The sequence below is a fragment of the Schistocerca piceifrons genome, chromosome 10 (assembly GCF_021461385.2).
Source record: "Schistocerca piceifrons isolate TAMUIC-IGC-003096 chromosome 10, iqSchPice1.1, whole genome shotgun sequence".
Lineage (NCBI taxonomy): Eukaryota > Metazoa > Arthropoda > Insecta > Orthoptera > Acrididae > Schistocerca > Schistocerca piceifrons.
This window is the reverse complement of record NC_060147.1, coordinates 112214922-112233540: the sequence shown is the minus strand read 5'-3', so window position 1 is coordinate 112233540 and position 18619 is coordinate 112214922. Positions and strand designations below refer to the sequence as shown.

At 40.4% G+C, this 18619-nt stretch overlaps 1 protein-coding gene across 3 annotated transcripts in view; it reads left to right on the top strand.

The window, feature by feature from the left end:
- LOC124719123 (calcium-binding mitochondrial carrier protein Aralar1) overlaps positions 1-18619 on the top strand; it is a 615804-nt gene that overhangs the window by 512347 nt on the left and 84838 nt on the right. For all 3 annotated transcript variants that reach the window (XM_047244818.1, XM_047244817.1, XM_047244816.1), the window contains exon 5: positions 11604-11743. In XM_047244818.1, coding sequence (XP_047100774.1) covers positions 11604-11743 — 140 coding nt within the window. The remainder of the gene's footprint in view (positions 1-11603; positions 11744-18619) is intronic.

Sequence of the window (18619 nt, the reverse complement as noted above, 5' to 3'; positions counted from 1 at the left end):
CACACTGTGTAGAAAAGATCTTCCTCCCTAGGATTTTCCATTTCTGTAGTAAATGGTGGATTAAGTTACTTGAAAGGACAAGGTAGTTTAATTTCTCAGGTGTATCCCCTGGGTGAGAAATTCTCTTCTCAGGAAATTACGCTAATGTAAATGAACTATTTCTTTCTCCATACATTCATTGAATTATTGCTAATTGATCACACTGTTTTTAAGGACAATATCTGATCTCTGGTGAGACAGTGCGCCTGCTGGTGAAATGAGCCAGGAGCTAGCTCTCCAAACTTTGTTACTTTCGTCCCTCTTGAAACTCTTTTCTTTGATGTGCAAAAGGTACATTGTAAATTAGTTGTATTGTAACAGTACAACCATTCAAAGAATCTGCTCATGCAGTGTATAATGTGTTAATTTATGGGCAGATCAAATTCATGTTGGATTAATAACTATTGGTCTTCTACACATGTGACACTGTGATAGGTTTGTAGAGACCTCCCACACTTGTCTAGACAAAAGCTAGAATGCTTTCCAGTTTCCCCAATGGAAAAGGATATAGCACAAATAGTGAATATGTGAAAACACAACAGAAAAGTGTACACATTTCACAGACAGGTCATAAACTACTGCTGCTCTCTTCTTACAATAAACAAAAGTTTGTTCAGAGGAATAGCGTGTGCCCACAGAGGGTAATAAATGCAAAATTCAGGATTAGCAGATGCTTAACTTAAAAATATGATTAATTTCATGAAAGAGAGAGTGCAGGCATTTAAAAATGAATAGGTATCGGGCATGAATGAAATTTTTGTTTTGTTTTGTTACTATGTATGGCACAACCAGGAAAATGAGCAAATTGAAAATGGAATTTGTGGTAGTATACATATTAATATTTTTGCTATCCAACATTTAATTAAACCACTAATGCATTTTACATTCACAAAAATAGACACTTTCCCCAAAAATTTAAAAAGTACACTGCCTGACAAAAAAGGTGTTAGCACCAGAAGTCATGATAGGATACCAATGAAACTTCTTAAAAGTGCACACCATTGACCGGTATTAAGAGTTGAAATTCTCTGTGACATGTACAATGGCCACGAGATTGCATTAGTGTTGTTCATTTATTTATGCAAAGGGCACGAACAGTGTCAGATGTTCAGTGATCATTCTGAAGGACATGTAGGTGCCACGTATTCACGAGATGCAGCATAATCCGCATGTGATAGAATTTGGAAGGAGCCTCATTGTGGGTTTCCATGTGATCGGCTGGTTGAATTGTGCAGTATCCAAATTTGTGTAACATTTGGATGTGACAGTGGCCTGATGTTGGAGTGCGTGGCAACATATGGGCAGGCATACTCATTGTCAAGGTTTCAGTTGACCACTTCGGATCACCACAAAGAAGGGTTGTGCAATGTGCATCAAGTACATCATAACCTCTCGACATCAGAGAACAAGAAATGGTGTCGCTGCAACATTCAACGTGATCCTGCACTATTGACCATACACTGACAGTGTGTTTGTCTTGTGACAGTGCAACTGAAAACTGCAGGTACTCAGACTTCATTCATCCAGTATTTGAGAAGGACTTGGCAACTTCCAACATACATTACACATAATTTCAAAACTTTTTGTCAGTGATGCCCCAACAAAATGATGAAAGGAAAAAAGTTTATGACGTACTTCCGCTGTTCGTGCTATAATGCATCCAGACCAGGTAATCACCATTCCATGTGTAAGCTACTATTAACACCACAACACAAATGGCTGCTCTTGGGGTGGTGCTGTGAGAGAACTGTAGACTGTCGATGCTTAGTACTGCATCGTGTAACGTGATGAATTACAGTTGTGCTGTACCCCAGACGAGCATTGTCAGTGAGTATGGCGGTGAAGTGGACTCGAGTCCTATTCTTCCAGTGAATTTGGAGGGGCAAACCAGTGTTATACCTGGCTTCATGGTGTGGGGAGCCATCGGGTATGACTTCAGGTCGTGGCTGGTAGCAATTGAGGGAACTCGGTCGGCACAACAGTACTTCGTGGACGTCGTGCATTACCTCTCAGGTGGCATAATTGTGGTACCAGTTTTCAACAGGACAATGCTCGTCCACATGACGTGTGTCTCAATGAACTGACTACATGATGTGTAGGTACTCTTGTGCCCAGCAAGATGCCCAGATATGTCCATGGACCAGCTTGGCTGGCAACTCTACCACAGTGCTAGTATTAGCCCAGTCAAAGAAGACCAAAATGGTTGAATGGGGGAAAAATTTGTGTAGTCACAAATTTACGTTGTGGTAAGATAGGGTGCCATGAACAACATATTAAATTTCTCATCATTGGAGTGCAAGAATAAGGATGGAGATGCATTTAGAGGTCTCTTTTTATGTTTTTCTGGAATAAATTGAAAACAACAGCTTCTGGCAAAAATTTTTCATACTACAAAATTGAATTACAATAAATTTCCTACAAAGGTAACCCTATTCATCTTTTCTCCAGGGCTAATGGTTTTCGCATTGCAGGGGACAGAAAAAGTGCAACCTAAGTTACTAAACAACTCTCACAGAAACCGGTACCAGTTGCATATTATCTATATGATAGCTTTCAGGGGCAACAAAAAGTTGATTCTTAGTACTTTGCTTAATTATTGACCGAATTTAAAATTGTCATAATCTACTCATTAAGAGGTACAATCTTGTGTTAAAAGTTTAATGCAGTAAGACAAGTATTACAGTTAGAAGCAATGTGTTTGTCTTGTAGCAGCACAACTGAAAGCGGAAGATACTCAGACTTCATTCACCCATTATTTGAGAATGAGAGCACTTGGCAACTTCCAACATACCTTATAAATAATTTCAATCATCATCATCATCATTTAAGACTGATTATGCCTTTCAGCGTTCAGTCTGGAGCATAGCCCCACTTATAAACTTCCTCCATGATCCCCTATTCAATGCTAACATTGGTGCCTCTTCTGATGTTAAACCTATTACTTCAAAATCATTCTTAACCGAATCCAGGTACCTTCTCCTTGGTCTGCCCCGACTCCTCCTACCCTCTACTGCTGAACCCATGAGTCTCTTGGGTAACCTTGCTTCTCCCATGCGTGTAACATGACCCCACCATCTAAGCCTGTTCGCCCTGACTGCTACATCTATAGAGTTCGTTCCCAGTTTTTCTTTGATTTCCTCATTGTGGACACCCTCCTGCCGTTGTTCCCATCTACTAGTACCTGCAATCATCCTAGCTACTTTCATATCCGTAACCTCAACCTTGTTGATAAGGTAACCTGAATCCACCCAGCTTTCGCTCCCATACAACAAAGTTGGTCGAAAGATTGAACGGTGCACAGATAACTTAGTCATGGTACTGACTTCCTTCTTGCAGAAGAGAGTAGATCGTAGCTGAGGGCTCACTGCTTCCAGTTCTTTCACTATGTTGCCATCCTGTGAGAATATGCATCCTAAGTACTTGAAACCGTCCACCTGTTCTAACTTTGTTCCTCCTATTTGGCACTCAATCCGTTTATATTTCTTTCCCACTGACATTACTTTCGTTTTGGAGATGCTAATCTTCATACCATAGTCCTTACATTTCTGATCTAGCTCTGAAATATTACTCTGCAAACTTTCAATCGAATCTGCCATCACAACTAAGTCATCCGCATATGCAAGACTGCTTATTTTGTGTTCACATATCTTAATCTCACCCAGCCAGTCTATTGTTTTCAACATATGATCCATAAATAATATGAACAACAGTGGAGACAGGTTGCAGCCTTGTCTTATCCCTGAAACTACTCTGAACCATGAACTCAGTTTACCGTCAACTCTAACTGCTGCCTGACTATCCATGTAAAGACCTTTAATTGCTTGCAAAAGTTTGCCTCCTATTCCATAATCTTGTAGAACAGACAATAACTTCCTCCTAGGAACCCGGTCATATGCCTTTTCTAGATCTATAAAGCATAGATACAATTCCCTGTTCCACTCATAACACTTCTCCATTATTTGTCGTAAGCTAAAGATCTGGTCCTGACAACCTCTAAAAGGCCTAAACCCACACTGATTTTCATCCTATTGCTCCTCAACTAATACTCGCACTTTCCTTTCAACAATACCTGAGAAGATTTTACCCACAACGCTGATTAAAGAGATACCTCTGTAGTTGTTACAATCTTTTCTGTTTCCATGTTTAAAGATTGGTGTGATTACTGCTTTTGTCCAGTCTGATGGAACCTGTCCCGACTCCCAGGCCATTTCAATTATCCTGTGTAGCCATTTAAGACCTGACATTCCACTGTACTTGATGAGTTCCGACTTAATTTCATCCACCCCAGCTGCTTTATTGCACTGCAATCTATTGACCATTTTCTCCACTTCCTCAAACGTGATCCTATTTCCATCATCATTCCTATCCCATTCTACCTCGAAATCTGAAACATTACTGATCGTATTTTCACCTACATTGAGCAACTCTTCAAAATATTCCCTCCATCTGCCCAAGGCATCCACAGGATTCACCAGCAGTTTTCCTGACCTGTCCAAAATACTTGTCATTTCCTTCTTACCTCCCTTTCGAAGACTGCTAATTACACTCCAGAATGGTTTTCCAGCAGCTTGACCCAATGTCTCCAACCTGTTTCCAAAGTCTTCCCAAGATTTCTTCTTGGATGCTGCAATTATCTGTTTGGCTTTGTTTCTTTCTTCAACATAACTTTCTCTGTCTACCTGAGTTCTAGTATGTAGCCATTTTTTATACGCCTTCTTTTTCCTTTTACAGGCTGCCTTGACTGTGTCATTCCACCAAGCTGTTTGCTTCCTCCTACTTTTACACACTACTGTACCAAGACATTTCTTTAGCCACTTCTAGTACTGTGTCCCTGTACCTTGTCCATTCCTTTTCCAATGACTGTAATTGACTACATTCAACTAAATGGTACCTGTCTGAGATCGCTGTTATGTACTTGTGCCTGATTTCCTTATCCTGAAGTTTCTCCACTCTTATCCTCCTACATATGGACCTGACCTCCTGCACTTTCGGCCTCGCAATCCCAATTTCACTGCAGATTAAATAATGATCAGTGTCATCAAAGAATCCCCTGAATACACGTGTGTCCCTCACAGCCTTCCTGAATTCCTGATCTGTTATTATATAGTCAATGAGAGATCTGGTTCCCCTGCTTTCCCAAGTATACCGGTGAATGTTCTTATGTTTAAAAAAGGAGTTTGTGATTACTAAGCCCATACTGGCACAGAAATCCAAGAGTTGCTGCCCGTTCCTGTTGGCCTCCATATCCTCTCCAAATTTACCCATAACCTTTTCATACCCTTCTGTTCGATTTCCAATCCTGGCGTTAAAATCACCCATGAGCAGAACACTGTCCTTGTCCTTTACTCTAACAACTACATCACTGAGTGCCTCATAAAAACTATCCATCTTATCTTGATCAGTCCCTTCACAATGCGAATATACTGACACAATCCTAATTTTCTTGCTAGGCACTGTCAAATCTATCCACATCAGTCGTTCGTTTACATACCTTATTGCACCTACGCTGGGTTCCATTTCTTTCCTGATGTAAAGCCCTACACCCCATTGTGCTATTCCTGCTTTGACTCCTGACAGGTAGACCTTGTATTCTCACACTACCTCTTCTTTCTCACCCCTTACCCGAATGTCACTAACAGCTAAAACGTCCAGCCCCATCTTACTTGCAGCCTCTGCCAGCTCTACCTTCTTCCAAGAGTAGCCCCCATTGATATTAATAGCTCCCCATCTCATTACCATTTGTTTGCCAAGTCGTATCTTAGGAGTCCCTAGTTTGTCAGTTAGAGGTGGGACTCCGTCAGCTCCAAAGGTCCGAGTCATTTTGCTCTGATTGTTGCCAGTATCATATTTAAAGTACCAGGGAAGCAGGTTGCTAGCCTTACTTGCCCCGAGTCCCATTGGGTTTTACCCCTAACGGCTGAGGGACTAACCGGTGGATTTGGTAGTCTTTGCCGTATGAGCACAAAGGTGACCACGACTCAGAATATGTCCGAGATGCCCCGCCTTATTCCAAAGTAACTGGTATCCCGACTGTCGGGACCACTTACTTGGCCACTCATACGTTGCCCGTGGTTCATGAACTAGGACATGACTACAGGAACCCACACATTTCAAATCTTTTCAAAATCTTTTGTCAGTGACGTCCCACAAAATGTTGAAAGCAAAGGAAGTTTATCACTTACAATACTTCATGCTGTAATACTCAGCATCGGATGTGACGCTTCAAATGGGACTAATCGTGTACAATTTGAGAACAATAATATACTGCATTCCATTACTGGGCTTATGTTGACGTATCTGAAGTTCCTTTCTACCTGCATGACCTACTACTGTTGTAGAGGGAACCAGTTCAGTTTAAGCCTGTAGGACTTAAGATGTTGGAAGAGATGAAGCTGGGGGTGATGTATTTGATACCCCTCATGCTGTGAAAAGTAGTCCATCTATCAACAGTGGAAACTATGAAATCGACATTGTTGCATGCGTATTGACAGCATGTCACACTTGGGATAGGTTCTTAACCATTGCGCCGCTGTTGAGATTTTTATTAAATAATAGCTCACTTAACTGCAATAAAAACTCACTTAATAAACTGAAAATAACTCCACTAAACTAATATGATTTGAGTGAAGTTTTTTGTCTACTCACTTAAACGAACTGTGCAGCAAATGTTAGGCAGGTATACTCTTTCTGTAAACTGAAAAGGAGAGAAATTGCCTTTCCCAAAGGAACACTGCAGAAGCTAGAAATCAGTTTCCCCTCTAGCAGTGCAGAACAATTTGCAGAGATTTATAGAATATGTCCATACGTTTTTCTTTCATTAATATCATCAGTAGCTCATGCCTGTAATCCCTTACAGTGTTAAAGCACTTTGTGGCCTTCACTGATGCTTCTATCTTCAGTGCCCTCCCCACCATCCTGTTATACCCCTAGAATACAATTTATCCCTTTAAATGACTGTTGCATTTACAAGGTGGGGTAGGAAGTATGCCTAACTCCAAATGTTAATTTAAAAAAATAACGTGATAGAACAAAATTAGTTTTTGGCATCAGTAGGGTATAACTGGGAGATACTTTCATAAGGTTTTAAACAGTAGGTCTTGCAAGTGATGTCTCGTTGTTAATGTACTGCTGCAGTCAGTTTCTGAAGTTCTGCAAGACTCTGTGAAGCATATTTTGCAGAGTCCAGCCTACTACAAGGTTTATTGCATACTGTCCTGGGTTGATGTTTATACGCCTCACTCTTGGGGTAACCATATAAAAAGTACTCTTGTGGATTTAAATCTGGTGCATGTGCAGGCCATGCAAAGTCACCGTACTGGGAGGTGAAGTAATAGAATTTCTAGCAATATGAGCTGTGGCGCCATCTTGCTTATATGACCCAAATCCATTAATTGAATTTGTGGTTCAAAAGATTGTTGGATCATGTTGAACAGAAGGTACCAGCTTGGTTATACTCCTCAAAAAAATAAAGGCCTGCACTGCTTATTGCACACCAGCCAGGCTGACATTTTTAATTGTGTAAAATGCTCTCGTGAATTGTCCTAGGGTTCTCACAACTCCAAGAAACCATATTCTGCATGTTAACACGTCCAGAACTGCACTACAACAAAAGACTGGTGTGGAAAAAATAGGTTGTGGTGACAAAAATGTATTGTTCAGTTTAACCGAGCCATGCTTACAACTGACAAAAAAACTACCAGAAACTTCCATTACTCCTGCATCATTAGAGCCCATCTCTTCTCTTCCAGCAACTCCTCTCTGTTCGCAATGTAGTCTTGAAAGTAGGAGTATTTCCCTGCCCCACCCTACAGACGTGGTACACCCATTTAATATTCGTTCTTAAACCACTCCATTTAAAATAAAGATTAATTTTATAACATTAAAACAATCTATCGTAAGCGTTGATTTTTCCATCTCCCCGAACACAGAAACTGCACTGTCCAGTCACACTAATGTGGCACCCATCAAAAGCTTGAATAATCACCTTTTACAGTGTGAGATGTGCAGGAAGCGTGTCAGTGGTGTTCTGGAAGGTACTGACAAGGATGTGGAACCAGGCCAACTCCAATGCTGTGGCCAGCTGTGCTAGGTTTCTCAGTTGAGGATCCGTGGCAGTTATAAGACCTATCGAGGTGCTCCCACAAGTTCTTGAGTGGATTTAAGTCTGGGGAGAATAGTGGCCAAGGGTGTATCCTGGCACTCTTTGAATCGCAGATGTACATGTGAGCTGTGTGACACGTTGCACTGCCCTGTGGGTAGATGCCATCGTGCCGAGGAAAAACTAACTACATGTAGGGGTGGGCTTGTTCCGAAGGATAGATGCATGCCTGTGTTGATTCATTTTGCCCACCTGAATGATGAAATCACCCAGGGGATGCCATGAAAATATTTGCCAGACCATAGTGCTCTGATAATTGTTGCAGGGTGTTTGCTTTCAGACATTTCATGCCATGCACAACAATGGCCAATCGTCCAATGGACCATAAAATGGATTAATCTGAAAAGGCCATCAATTGCCTCTCAGTGGACGTCCCGTTGCAGCATTGATGTGCAAATTCCAGCCTTCACTGCCGACAAAGAGCAGTCGGCATTGGTGCACGAACCACGTGCGTGCTACGGAGGCCCGTACCCAGCAATGTTCGCAGATCGGTCATTGAGATGACACATTTGGTAGCCCCTGGATTCATCTGGGTGATCAGATGCTCAACAGTTGTACATCTGTCTGCCTGTATACATCTCTGCAATGGTCATTCTCCCTTGTCATCTACGACCCACAGTGTGTCAGTTTCATTGGCGCTGTTTTTCAGTAGCGCCATTTTGTCATCCACAGTACGGAGCGAGGTGGCGCAGTGGTTAGCACACTGACTTGAATTCCGGAGGACGACGGTTCAATCCTGTGTCCGGCCATCCTGATTTAGGTTTTCCGTGATTTCCCTAAATCGCTCCAGGCAAATGCCGGGATGGTTCCTTTGAAAGGGCACGGCCGACTTCCTTACCCGTCCTTCCCTAATCCGATGAGACTGATGACCTAGCTGTTTGGTCTCTTCCCCCAAACAACCCAACCCAACTCATCCACAGTATACGTGAACTGTGGCAGCATGTGAACAGTTCCCAAATGTAGCCATTTCTTAAAGGCCTTTTGGACGTCAAATACGTTGCTCAGTTTTCACATTACAACGACGACTGCACTGAATGTTTTCCATGCCACCCCCGACGCACTTCATATCCTCTCCACTACTAGTGCCACCGCTTGGTGTCATTGATTGGTTATTGCACGTTCACACTGAATGTAGAGGGTGGTCATGTTAGTGTGACTGGACTGTGTATTAGTCCTAGAGAAGCAATGAATAGCACATTTTTTTAATAGAAAATGTACATTAATTTTGAACAGCAAATAATTTTGGCTGTAAGCTGCTGTTTTCATGTTATTGATGAAAAACAGAAATAAAGTTACCTCTAAATGCACACCCACCCTAACAGTCACGCCTGACTGACCAGGAATTTTAGTCTGTGGTTTATGGCACTCGCTCCTGCCACTGTATAAAAATTTGCAACTACAAGATACATTTTCTCTAATGTTCCTTCATTGACTGGATTATATCGAAGGTGTCATGGACCAGTTAGAGCAGATGGGGGCCAGCTTGTCTCAGGAACGGATGCAACAACTTTGAGATGCTCTTCCCAATTGAACCAGCCCATGCATTCAGACCAGAGTGGGTACAACAGTGCACTGATAAATGGTTTCATACTGGCAAGTTCTTTGTAAAATTGTCACAATTTTCAATCTGTAAAGTGTCATTTTGTTTCTTCCGCCCTTTCTGCGTGCTTCACTTTTTTCGTCAGTTACTGTACTTCCAGAGCACTGAAAGGATGTAACATACAGCTGCAAGTATACCGTAATTTTTGTAGCATTTTTAAAACTTCATCCTTTTGACTGTGTTGCAGATCCATCATATTCCAGACAGGTAACTAGATATTTTTAGTTTAATCAGAAGCTTTTGGTTACATGGGTTTCTATACAGGTGACAGTATTGTGAGAAGGATAGATTGCTACTCACTATACACAACTCACTCACTCTGGCTGGCAGCCAGAGACAATGCTCATGTGTGAGTGATTATAGCAGTGATGGATGACATGAAACATGGTACATATGTAGTATAGGTAGAGTGGTATATTTATAATGAAATATAATACATGTTGCACCACATGGGAAAATAGAGCAACAAACATGTTTGACAGAGGACAGCTCCAAACATAAAGGTCGATACCGGACTCTCAGTAAGGAATGTGTTTCCTCTGTCACTAATGCGCATTTTACACGTTATCCATGCTGACTACCAAACTGTTGAGGAGTCTGGGGGAAATTGTCCCATCCCTCTCCCATGGTAGTTTTCAGTTCTTGCACAGTTTTGAATTGGGTTTTAGTTGACACACACATCTGCCAAGAGCATCCCAGGCATGCTCTATGCAGTTTAGGTCCGGGAAGTACGCAGGTTCAATGTCATCACTTCGTGTCAGACACATCCGAGGTCACGAGTGGGTGCGAATTGTCTTCTATAAACAGAAAGTCGGGACCTACCACATCTTTAAACAGACAGACGTGATCCAGAATAATATCCCTGCAATACTGTTGTGCTGTAACAGCATCTCATGCAGACACATGCAGCAGTGTTCAGCCATTGTGCATAATGCCGCCCACACCGCGACATGTAGACCATACCATTGACATTCGTGAATATTCTGTGGTGTGTAACATGTTTCCCTCTCCCTCCACACTAATTGGTGGCCAGAATCACTCGCTACATCAAAGCGGCATTTGTCAGAGAACGTCACTCTGGACTGTTGCTGACCCCGAACCGACATGCCCCCGACACCAACAAACTCTTTCTTGTCGATGGCACGGTTGAAGTGTGAGGCATTTAACAGGCTGAGTATATAAACCAGCCTGATTTAATCACCACAAAGTAGTTTTGTCAGACACACGTGTACCACTATCGATTGGAATGTCTGTAGCGATCTACCTAGAAGTGGACTGTTTGTTCCATTTCGCCACTAGGGCAACGTATCAATCCTCTTGCGATGTGGCCATCCATCTACAACCACCAGCATGCTTTTGCTTAGCAATTCCACCCCCTCTACATTCCTTTTACAGTCATTGGTTGCTTGTTCTTAGCAGTTGGCAGTTGTTCCTTAGCAAGTGTCAAGCAGTGGTCTTTCCTTAATGCTTCTCGTGCCCACAAGTGATATTCATCTTGAAGTTAAAATCTTCTGGGTTATTAGGCCGCATCATTTTTTTGTCTAATTTCATCTTGCAGTAGGCAGTGTTGGTTTTTCTGTGTATGTTGTTTTGGTTTTTCAGTGTGTGTTGCCTATTTTGTAATAAAAGTTTTTCAGTTGCTTTTGGATGGCACACAGCCTGAATAGTTCGTTAGAAAAAACTATTTGTTCTGTTCTGTCATTGTACAAGGCACACCAATATCACAAGACTGGTAGTTTTTTTTTAAGTGGCTTGTAGTACGTAGTAAATGCTCAGATACTCAGATATTTGCATTGCTGTTTGCAGATGAGTTCGTTGAGGTGATGAAAAAGACAGTGCTGCTCCAGAAGCTGCCATTCAACATGGATGGTGACTTTGTGAAACTGTACTTCGGAAAGGATAAGAAGAGGCTTGTCAGTTATACTGAGTTCAGCCAGTTCTTGCATGTAAGTATAATTTTTGCATTCATCATATTTTCATTTTCATTACTGTAGTATTGGAAAATTTTTTGTGACTCATATATGATATGTGTCTGCTTGTGCCTGTATATGTGCGGATGGATTTGTGTGTGTGTGCGTGAGTGTATAGCTGTCCTTTTTTCCCCCCTAAGGTAAGTCTTTCCGCTCTCGGGATTGGAATGACTCCTTACCCTCTCCCTTGAAACCCACATACTTTCGTCTTTCCCTGTCCTTCCCTCTTTCCTGATTAAGCATCTGTGGGTTGCAAAAGCTTGCATTTTGTGCATGTGTTTGTGTTTGTTAGTGTCTCTATCAACATACCAATGCTTTCGTTTGGTAAGTTAGATCATCTTTGTTTTTAGATATATTTTTCCCACGTGGAATGTTTCCCTCTATTATATTTAAGTGTGGCATACATTTTTAGACATGGGAAACTTATTCACAATAATTCTTATCTGCTACAGTAATTTATAGTAACTCATTAATACTGAAGATGTATTTCACTCATGCAAGAGTACCTATAAGAGCTTGGAAACTGCAGTGCTTTACGAGGCATGGTTCTAATGGGTGTGGTATGATGTTGCCTTCCTCTGACTGTTGGATACTGACTCAACCAGCCAGTTGCATGGGACTTGCAGATTGATATAGACTCCAAACCTTGGTGCAACTTGGTATCTTCCATATTAGCAAAACATTGTTAGAGATGGAAGAAGCAATAAGGAAGACAAAAAAGTCCTAGTACTGACTGGGATGAAACACCAGACCAGTGTATTTGTAGTTTGACATTTAGCCCCTGTGCCATCAATCCACACAGTAAAAAAATAAAATTATAAGGAGAAGGAAATAGTCTATAAACAGTAAGAGTGCATCAGCAATGGAATGAATGTGTTCAATTAAAATATCATGATAAGAACCATGTTGACAAGTACACTTTCAAAGTGACACATTAAGTGTTCTCTGGAAATTGGACAAATTAGTTTACACAGTGAGGAACAGAAAGAAATCCAAGTGGTAAATTCAGAAAAAATATTAACAAATCAACAGTGCTAGGAAACTATTAGTGTACAATTTTTCTGCAGATTTTACTGTTTGCATAGTTTTATTTGCCAGTTAAATTGGTAAAAAGTAGTGTTGTAAAATGGTTACCTTCTTAGTACTCATATACTCCCAACAATGGAATTGGATCCTACGTCTACAGTGGTCACATTTTCTCAGGTACGATAGACTTCTACTCTTGTAACTTTTCTTACTACACATTCCAAACACCAATACATCACTTGACATAAAATTTAACTACTTCAGGCACCAATAAGTTGCTTGGGAATCAAAGACAGCTTCAAGAACTGACAACCAGTGGTTGTCTCATCTTGGAAGGCAGCACATGTGAGACACCTTTTGTGCCTACTGCAAAGTATATTAAATGTTTGGATGTACTTTCAAACTGGCAGTTGGCTGAAAATGAACTGTGCATTGTAGTGGAAGACCCCTGAATTGGAGACAGGAACAAGAAGTAATGAAAGACAAATGATCTTATAAAGACCAGTAGTCCATTGATGATGGTGTAGATCACACCAAAGTACTGCAGAATTTGCCTGCAGTTTGGTTCAGACACTTTAAAGTGATGTGCCTGCTTTTGGAGAATGGTGCTGTAGTTAAATAAGGACAAGTTTCCCCAGAGGTTTCATGTGAAATTTTTATTCGCTGTTGGCCAATTCAATCTCATGGTCATAATCAGTCATTTGCCTATTAACACAAAATGGACAGACATGATCGAACACATGGTTTATATTTAAAGATTAATTTTAGTTACAAAGTCTCAAGTAATATGTTGTAAATAACATTAAAAATGTATTACTTACGTGGAAGTGAGCGTATCTTTTCTATTTGTAGACTGTATGTGAAGTCAGAAAATAAAATCAACAACATGTTTTAATGTTATTATCAATGTATTAATTGAAACTATGTAACTAGGATTTCTTTGTTGTTGTTGTTGTTTGTTTTGTTTTGGTTGCCTTAAGTCCGAAGACTGGTTTTATGCAGCTCCCCATGCTACTCCATCCTGTGCAAGTTTCTTCATCTCTGAATAACTACCGCGACTTATACCCTTCTGAATCTGCACTGTTTTCATCTATTGGTCTGCCTCTATGATTTTTACACTCCACACTTCCTTTTAATACTAAACTGGTGACCCTTTGATATCTCAGCATGTGTTCTGTCAACCGATCTGTTTTTCTAGTCACGTTCTGCCATAGGTTTCTTTTCTCCCCGACTCTCCTACTCCTTATTGGTTATGTGGTGTACCATCTGATCTTCAGCATTCTCCTGTAGCGTGACACTTCAGAAGCTTCTATTTTATTCTTACTAAACTTTTTGTTGTCCATATTTTGCTTCCATACTATACTACTATACTATACTATACTATATTATACATCTTCCAAATACTTCCAGAAAAGACTTTCTAACATTTAAATCTGTATTTGATGTTAACAAAGTTCTCTTCTTCAGAAATCCATTTTTTGTCATTGCCGTTCTGCATTTTATATTCTCTACTTCGGGCATCATTAGGCTAGTTATTTTGCGGCCCAAATAGCAGACCTCATCTACTACTTCAAGTGTCTTGTTTGCTAATCTAATATCATCCTTTCAAGGCACTGTCCAAGCCATTTGCTGTCTCAGACAGAATTACAATGTCTTTAGCAAACTTCAAAGTTTCCATTTCTTTTTCCTAGATTTTCTTTTGTTTTCTTTACTGCTTGCTCAATGTATAGATTGAATAACATCGAGGGTAGGCTGAAACCCTGTCTTATTCCCTTCTCAACCACTGCTTCCCATTAATGCCCCTCGATTCTTTATAACAGCCATCTGGTTTATGTACAAATTGTAAACAGTTTTTCACTTCCTGTATTTTACCCCTGCTACCTTCAGAATTTCAAAGAGAATATCCCAGTCAACACTGTCGATAGATTTCTCTCTGACTATAAATGCTGGTTTGTCTTTCCGTAACCAATATTCTGCGAGAAGCCGTAGGATCAATAATGCCTCGCATGTTCCCACATTTCTCTGGAATCCAAAGTCATCTCCGCCAACACTGGCTTGCCAGTTTTTCCACTCTTCTATAAAAAAATTTGTGTTAGTATTTTGCAACCATGTATTATTAAACTGAAAGTTCAGTAATATTCATGCCTGTCAGCACCTGATTTCTTTGGAATTGGAATTATTACATCATTCTTGAAGTCTGAGGGTATTTCTCCTGCCTCATACATTTTTCACACCAGACGGAGGTGTTTTGTCACGGCTGGCTCTCCCAAGCCTAACAGTTCTCAAAAGGTCCTTTTCCCTTGCTATACTATTGCCTTGAAATTCATCTTTCTTACATAAACCCTCTGTGTACTCCTTTCTGCTTTCCCTTGTTTGCTTAAGACAGGTTTTCCATCTGAGCTCTTGATATTCATAAGCTGCTTTTGTCCTCTCCAAAAGCCTCTTTATATGTAATGTTAAGTGTTTGATTCACATTTCTTCATTTTACGTTAATAGGCAAATGCTTCATAACTACCATGAGATTAAAATTGGCCAATAACAAATAAAAGTATTACATAATGCTACAGCCTCAGCAGAAACATGTCTTTATTCAACCAGTATTTAATGTCCGTGGACACAGTTATCAAGTAAACGATTTTTGATGCTATAATAATTTTGTCATGAAAAATAAACTAACAATTCTATTTAATAAGTGACTTTTGTTTAGACCTTTTGGAATCTTGGTAGTCTTGGCTTAAAAGTAATTTAATGGCTCAAATGGCTCTGAGCACTATGGAACTTAACAAAAAGTAATTTAATCCCATGAGAGAATAATGAAGCTGTGTTCTACCAAATGGCCCAACTTTTGTAATTATCTTCTTATTTAAGGGTTGACAGGATCCATATGTTGGAGAAAAATCACTGGATGGTTAGTAGCAATTTGGTGGTTGATGACTTTTCATTTGCAGTGACGTAAGAAAGTGAAGAGCACACGTGATCTTTAAAAATACGTTTAAAGAGAGTGCTTTCTGTGTCATGCTTTATATTAAGCTCTTACCAAGAATAAAACTGATGTGAAGATCAGATGAATGCGAGTTATCTATTAAATCCTGATTTTGTCCTTATTACATGGCAGTATTGAGTGATCACAAAGACAAAGCAGGCACATTATTTATCTGACCATGTTTTGCCGTCCTCTCACATTCTTTCTGAAAGGAAATAACTCAAAAAATCAAAAGTATTTTTGGTGTTACATTTTTACATACCTGTAGCTTAAAATTATTGGCATATTTTTGAATAGACAGTTATGTTAATTCTCAGATGAGAACCTATGCTCAGTAAAAGTATTATTTAATACTTTTATTTAAAGAAATAAGTGAAAAGATATTAAATTCTTTTTGTATTAACTATGTATGTGGTACAGTAATTGAAATTCCAAAGAGGAATGGCAATAACTAATGTTCAGCTGATTGTTAATTAACAATGTGTTAAACTATGCAGAAATTTCTTGTTATCACACTCTCTGTTGCATAAACATACACAAACAATTGCATGGACACTCAAATACACCAATCCACGACTGTAGTGGTACTGTTGCTGCAGTCACAAATCAAATGTTATGCAAGCACGTACACACGTGTGTGTGTGTGTGTGTGTGTGTGTGTGTGTGTGTGTGGGTGGGTGGGTGTTAGAGAGAGAAAGAGATATTGGTAACAAGAAAGCCGAAACAATTTTTGTACTGTTGTGTGTGTTTGTGCACCACCATCAACCAACTTTGGTTGTTGACTTTCCACATTTTCTTTATTACATCATCGTCACCATCATATATAGATCTGTCAAAGGAGAGGTTTCAGCTGGAGCTTGTTCTCCATGATGATCTCACACTCGCTGTTTCCTTTGCTCTGTAGTAGGATATCCCTTCCCTCACATTTTTTCATATGTACAGCTACATCTGCTTACGTACTCCATAAGCCGCCAAATGGTGCATGGCAGTGGGTGTCCTGAATACTACGAGGGGCGTTTGAAAAGTCCGTGCAAAAATAAAAACTACTTACGTGTTTGGGATAAACCTTTTTTATTTTTCGACATAGCCTCCTTTTAGACTTGCATACTTTGTCCAATGCTTTTCTAATTTGTTGATCCCTTCTGAATAATAGGAATTGTCCAAGTCTGCAAAATAGCTATTAGTTGCTGCAATCACCACCTAGTTTGAATAAAATCTTTGTCCTGCCAGCCATTTCTACAAATTGGGGAACAAATAGTAGTCCAAGGGAGCCAAGTCTGGAGAATAGGGGGGAAGTGAAATAAGTTGGAATCCTATTTCCATTAATTTTGTGACCACAACTGCTGAGGTGTGTGCAGGTGCATTGTCGTGATACAAAAGAACTTTCTTGCAGTCCAGTCGCTGGCGTTTTTCTTGTAGCTCAGTTTTGAAACGGTCCAATAACGATGAATAATATGCGCCTGTAATAGTTTTACCCTTTTCTAGATAGTTGATGAGGATTGTCCCTTGCAATTCCCAAAAGACAGTCGCCATAACCTTGCTGGGCGAAGGAATCGTTTTCGCCTTTTTTGGTGCAGATTAGATTGTTGTCTGGCCTCAGGAGTATAGTAATGTATCCAAGTTTCATCCACAGTGACGAAATGACGCTTAAAAGTCCTGTGGGTTCTTCCTGAAGAGGTGCAAACCATCCTTGCAACACTTCACATGATTCTGTTTTTGGTAAAGCATGAGCAATCGCGGAACCCATCTTGCGGATAGCTTTCTGACGTCCAAATGCTAATGCAAAATATTATGTACCCATTCATTCAAGATGCCCACAGCACTAGCAATCTCATGTACCTTAACTCTTCTGTCATCCATCACCATATCATGGATTTTATCAATGATTTCTGGAGTCGTAACCTCCACAGGGCAAGCTGGCCCACAGCTATTGTAACTGGTCCTTGATGTACTGGCACTGGAACAGTGTTGACATCCAACTTGATCCCACACGTCTATCCTTGGGGATCGATCTGGGGATCTTGTTGGCCACGTGTATTTCTCAACATTATGCACACTGTTTATGGAGAAACATGTGTAGAGTAGTATTTTCCTGTTGAGAAATGGTACCACGATACTGAGAGGTAACACGTGAGAACACTGGATGATGGTGACACATTGTTTTGGTGTCAGAGTTCCTCAAATCACTACCAGCAATGATTTGGAGTCATACTTGATGGCTTCCCACTTCATGACATCATGAGTAATAAACACCAATTTGTTTCTCCAAAACATTGGAAGGATATGACATGTGAGCAAGTCTGTGCCATTTACACCAACAGTGCTTGTCTGGGGTAGTGCAGAACTCTGATTAATTTTTGGCTGCTGTTAGTCTCTGATAAATAGTGTGGTATGGCTTTAAATGTTGTACGGTGTCTATTACTGTTCTCTAATGGCAGTTGCAGATATGAATGGATTACAGTGTGCTTGGTGGTCAGACGTGGTCAACTGGGACCTTGATGACGAGTATACCTGCCCTCATGTACATATGCAGTCAAATTTCGGACCACTGTCACATGTGAATTCCCCAAAATCTGTAAGTGGTATGTTTCGACCAGCTGGCCAAATGGAGAGCCTCAGTGAGTCCACTTTCAAATTCTGTCAGGTGCTGCCAATGCTGTATGACACGAGTAAATGGGATCTCCATGTCCTTCACAGTGATCACCATTCTCTATCACTGTTCAGGCTCCTTATATACCATATCAGACCTGGTAGCAACCACTAAACATGAACAGCACTAATGATTTGGTGGCTGTTTTGCTTTCAGAGCCAGCCTTGTATTTGGCTGCCTCACTTTTTCTGTC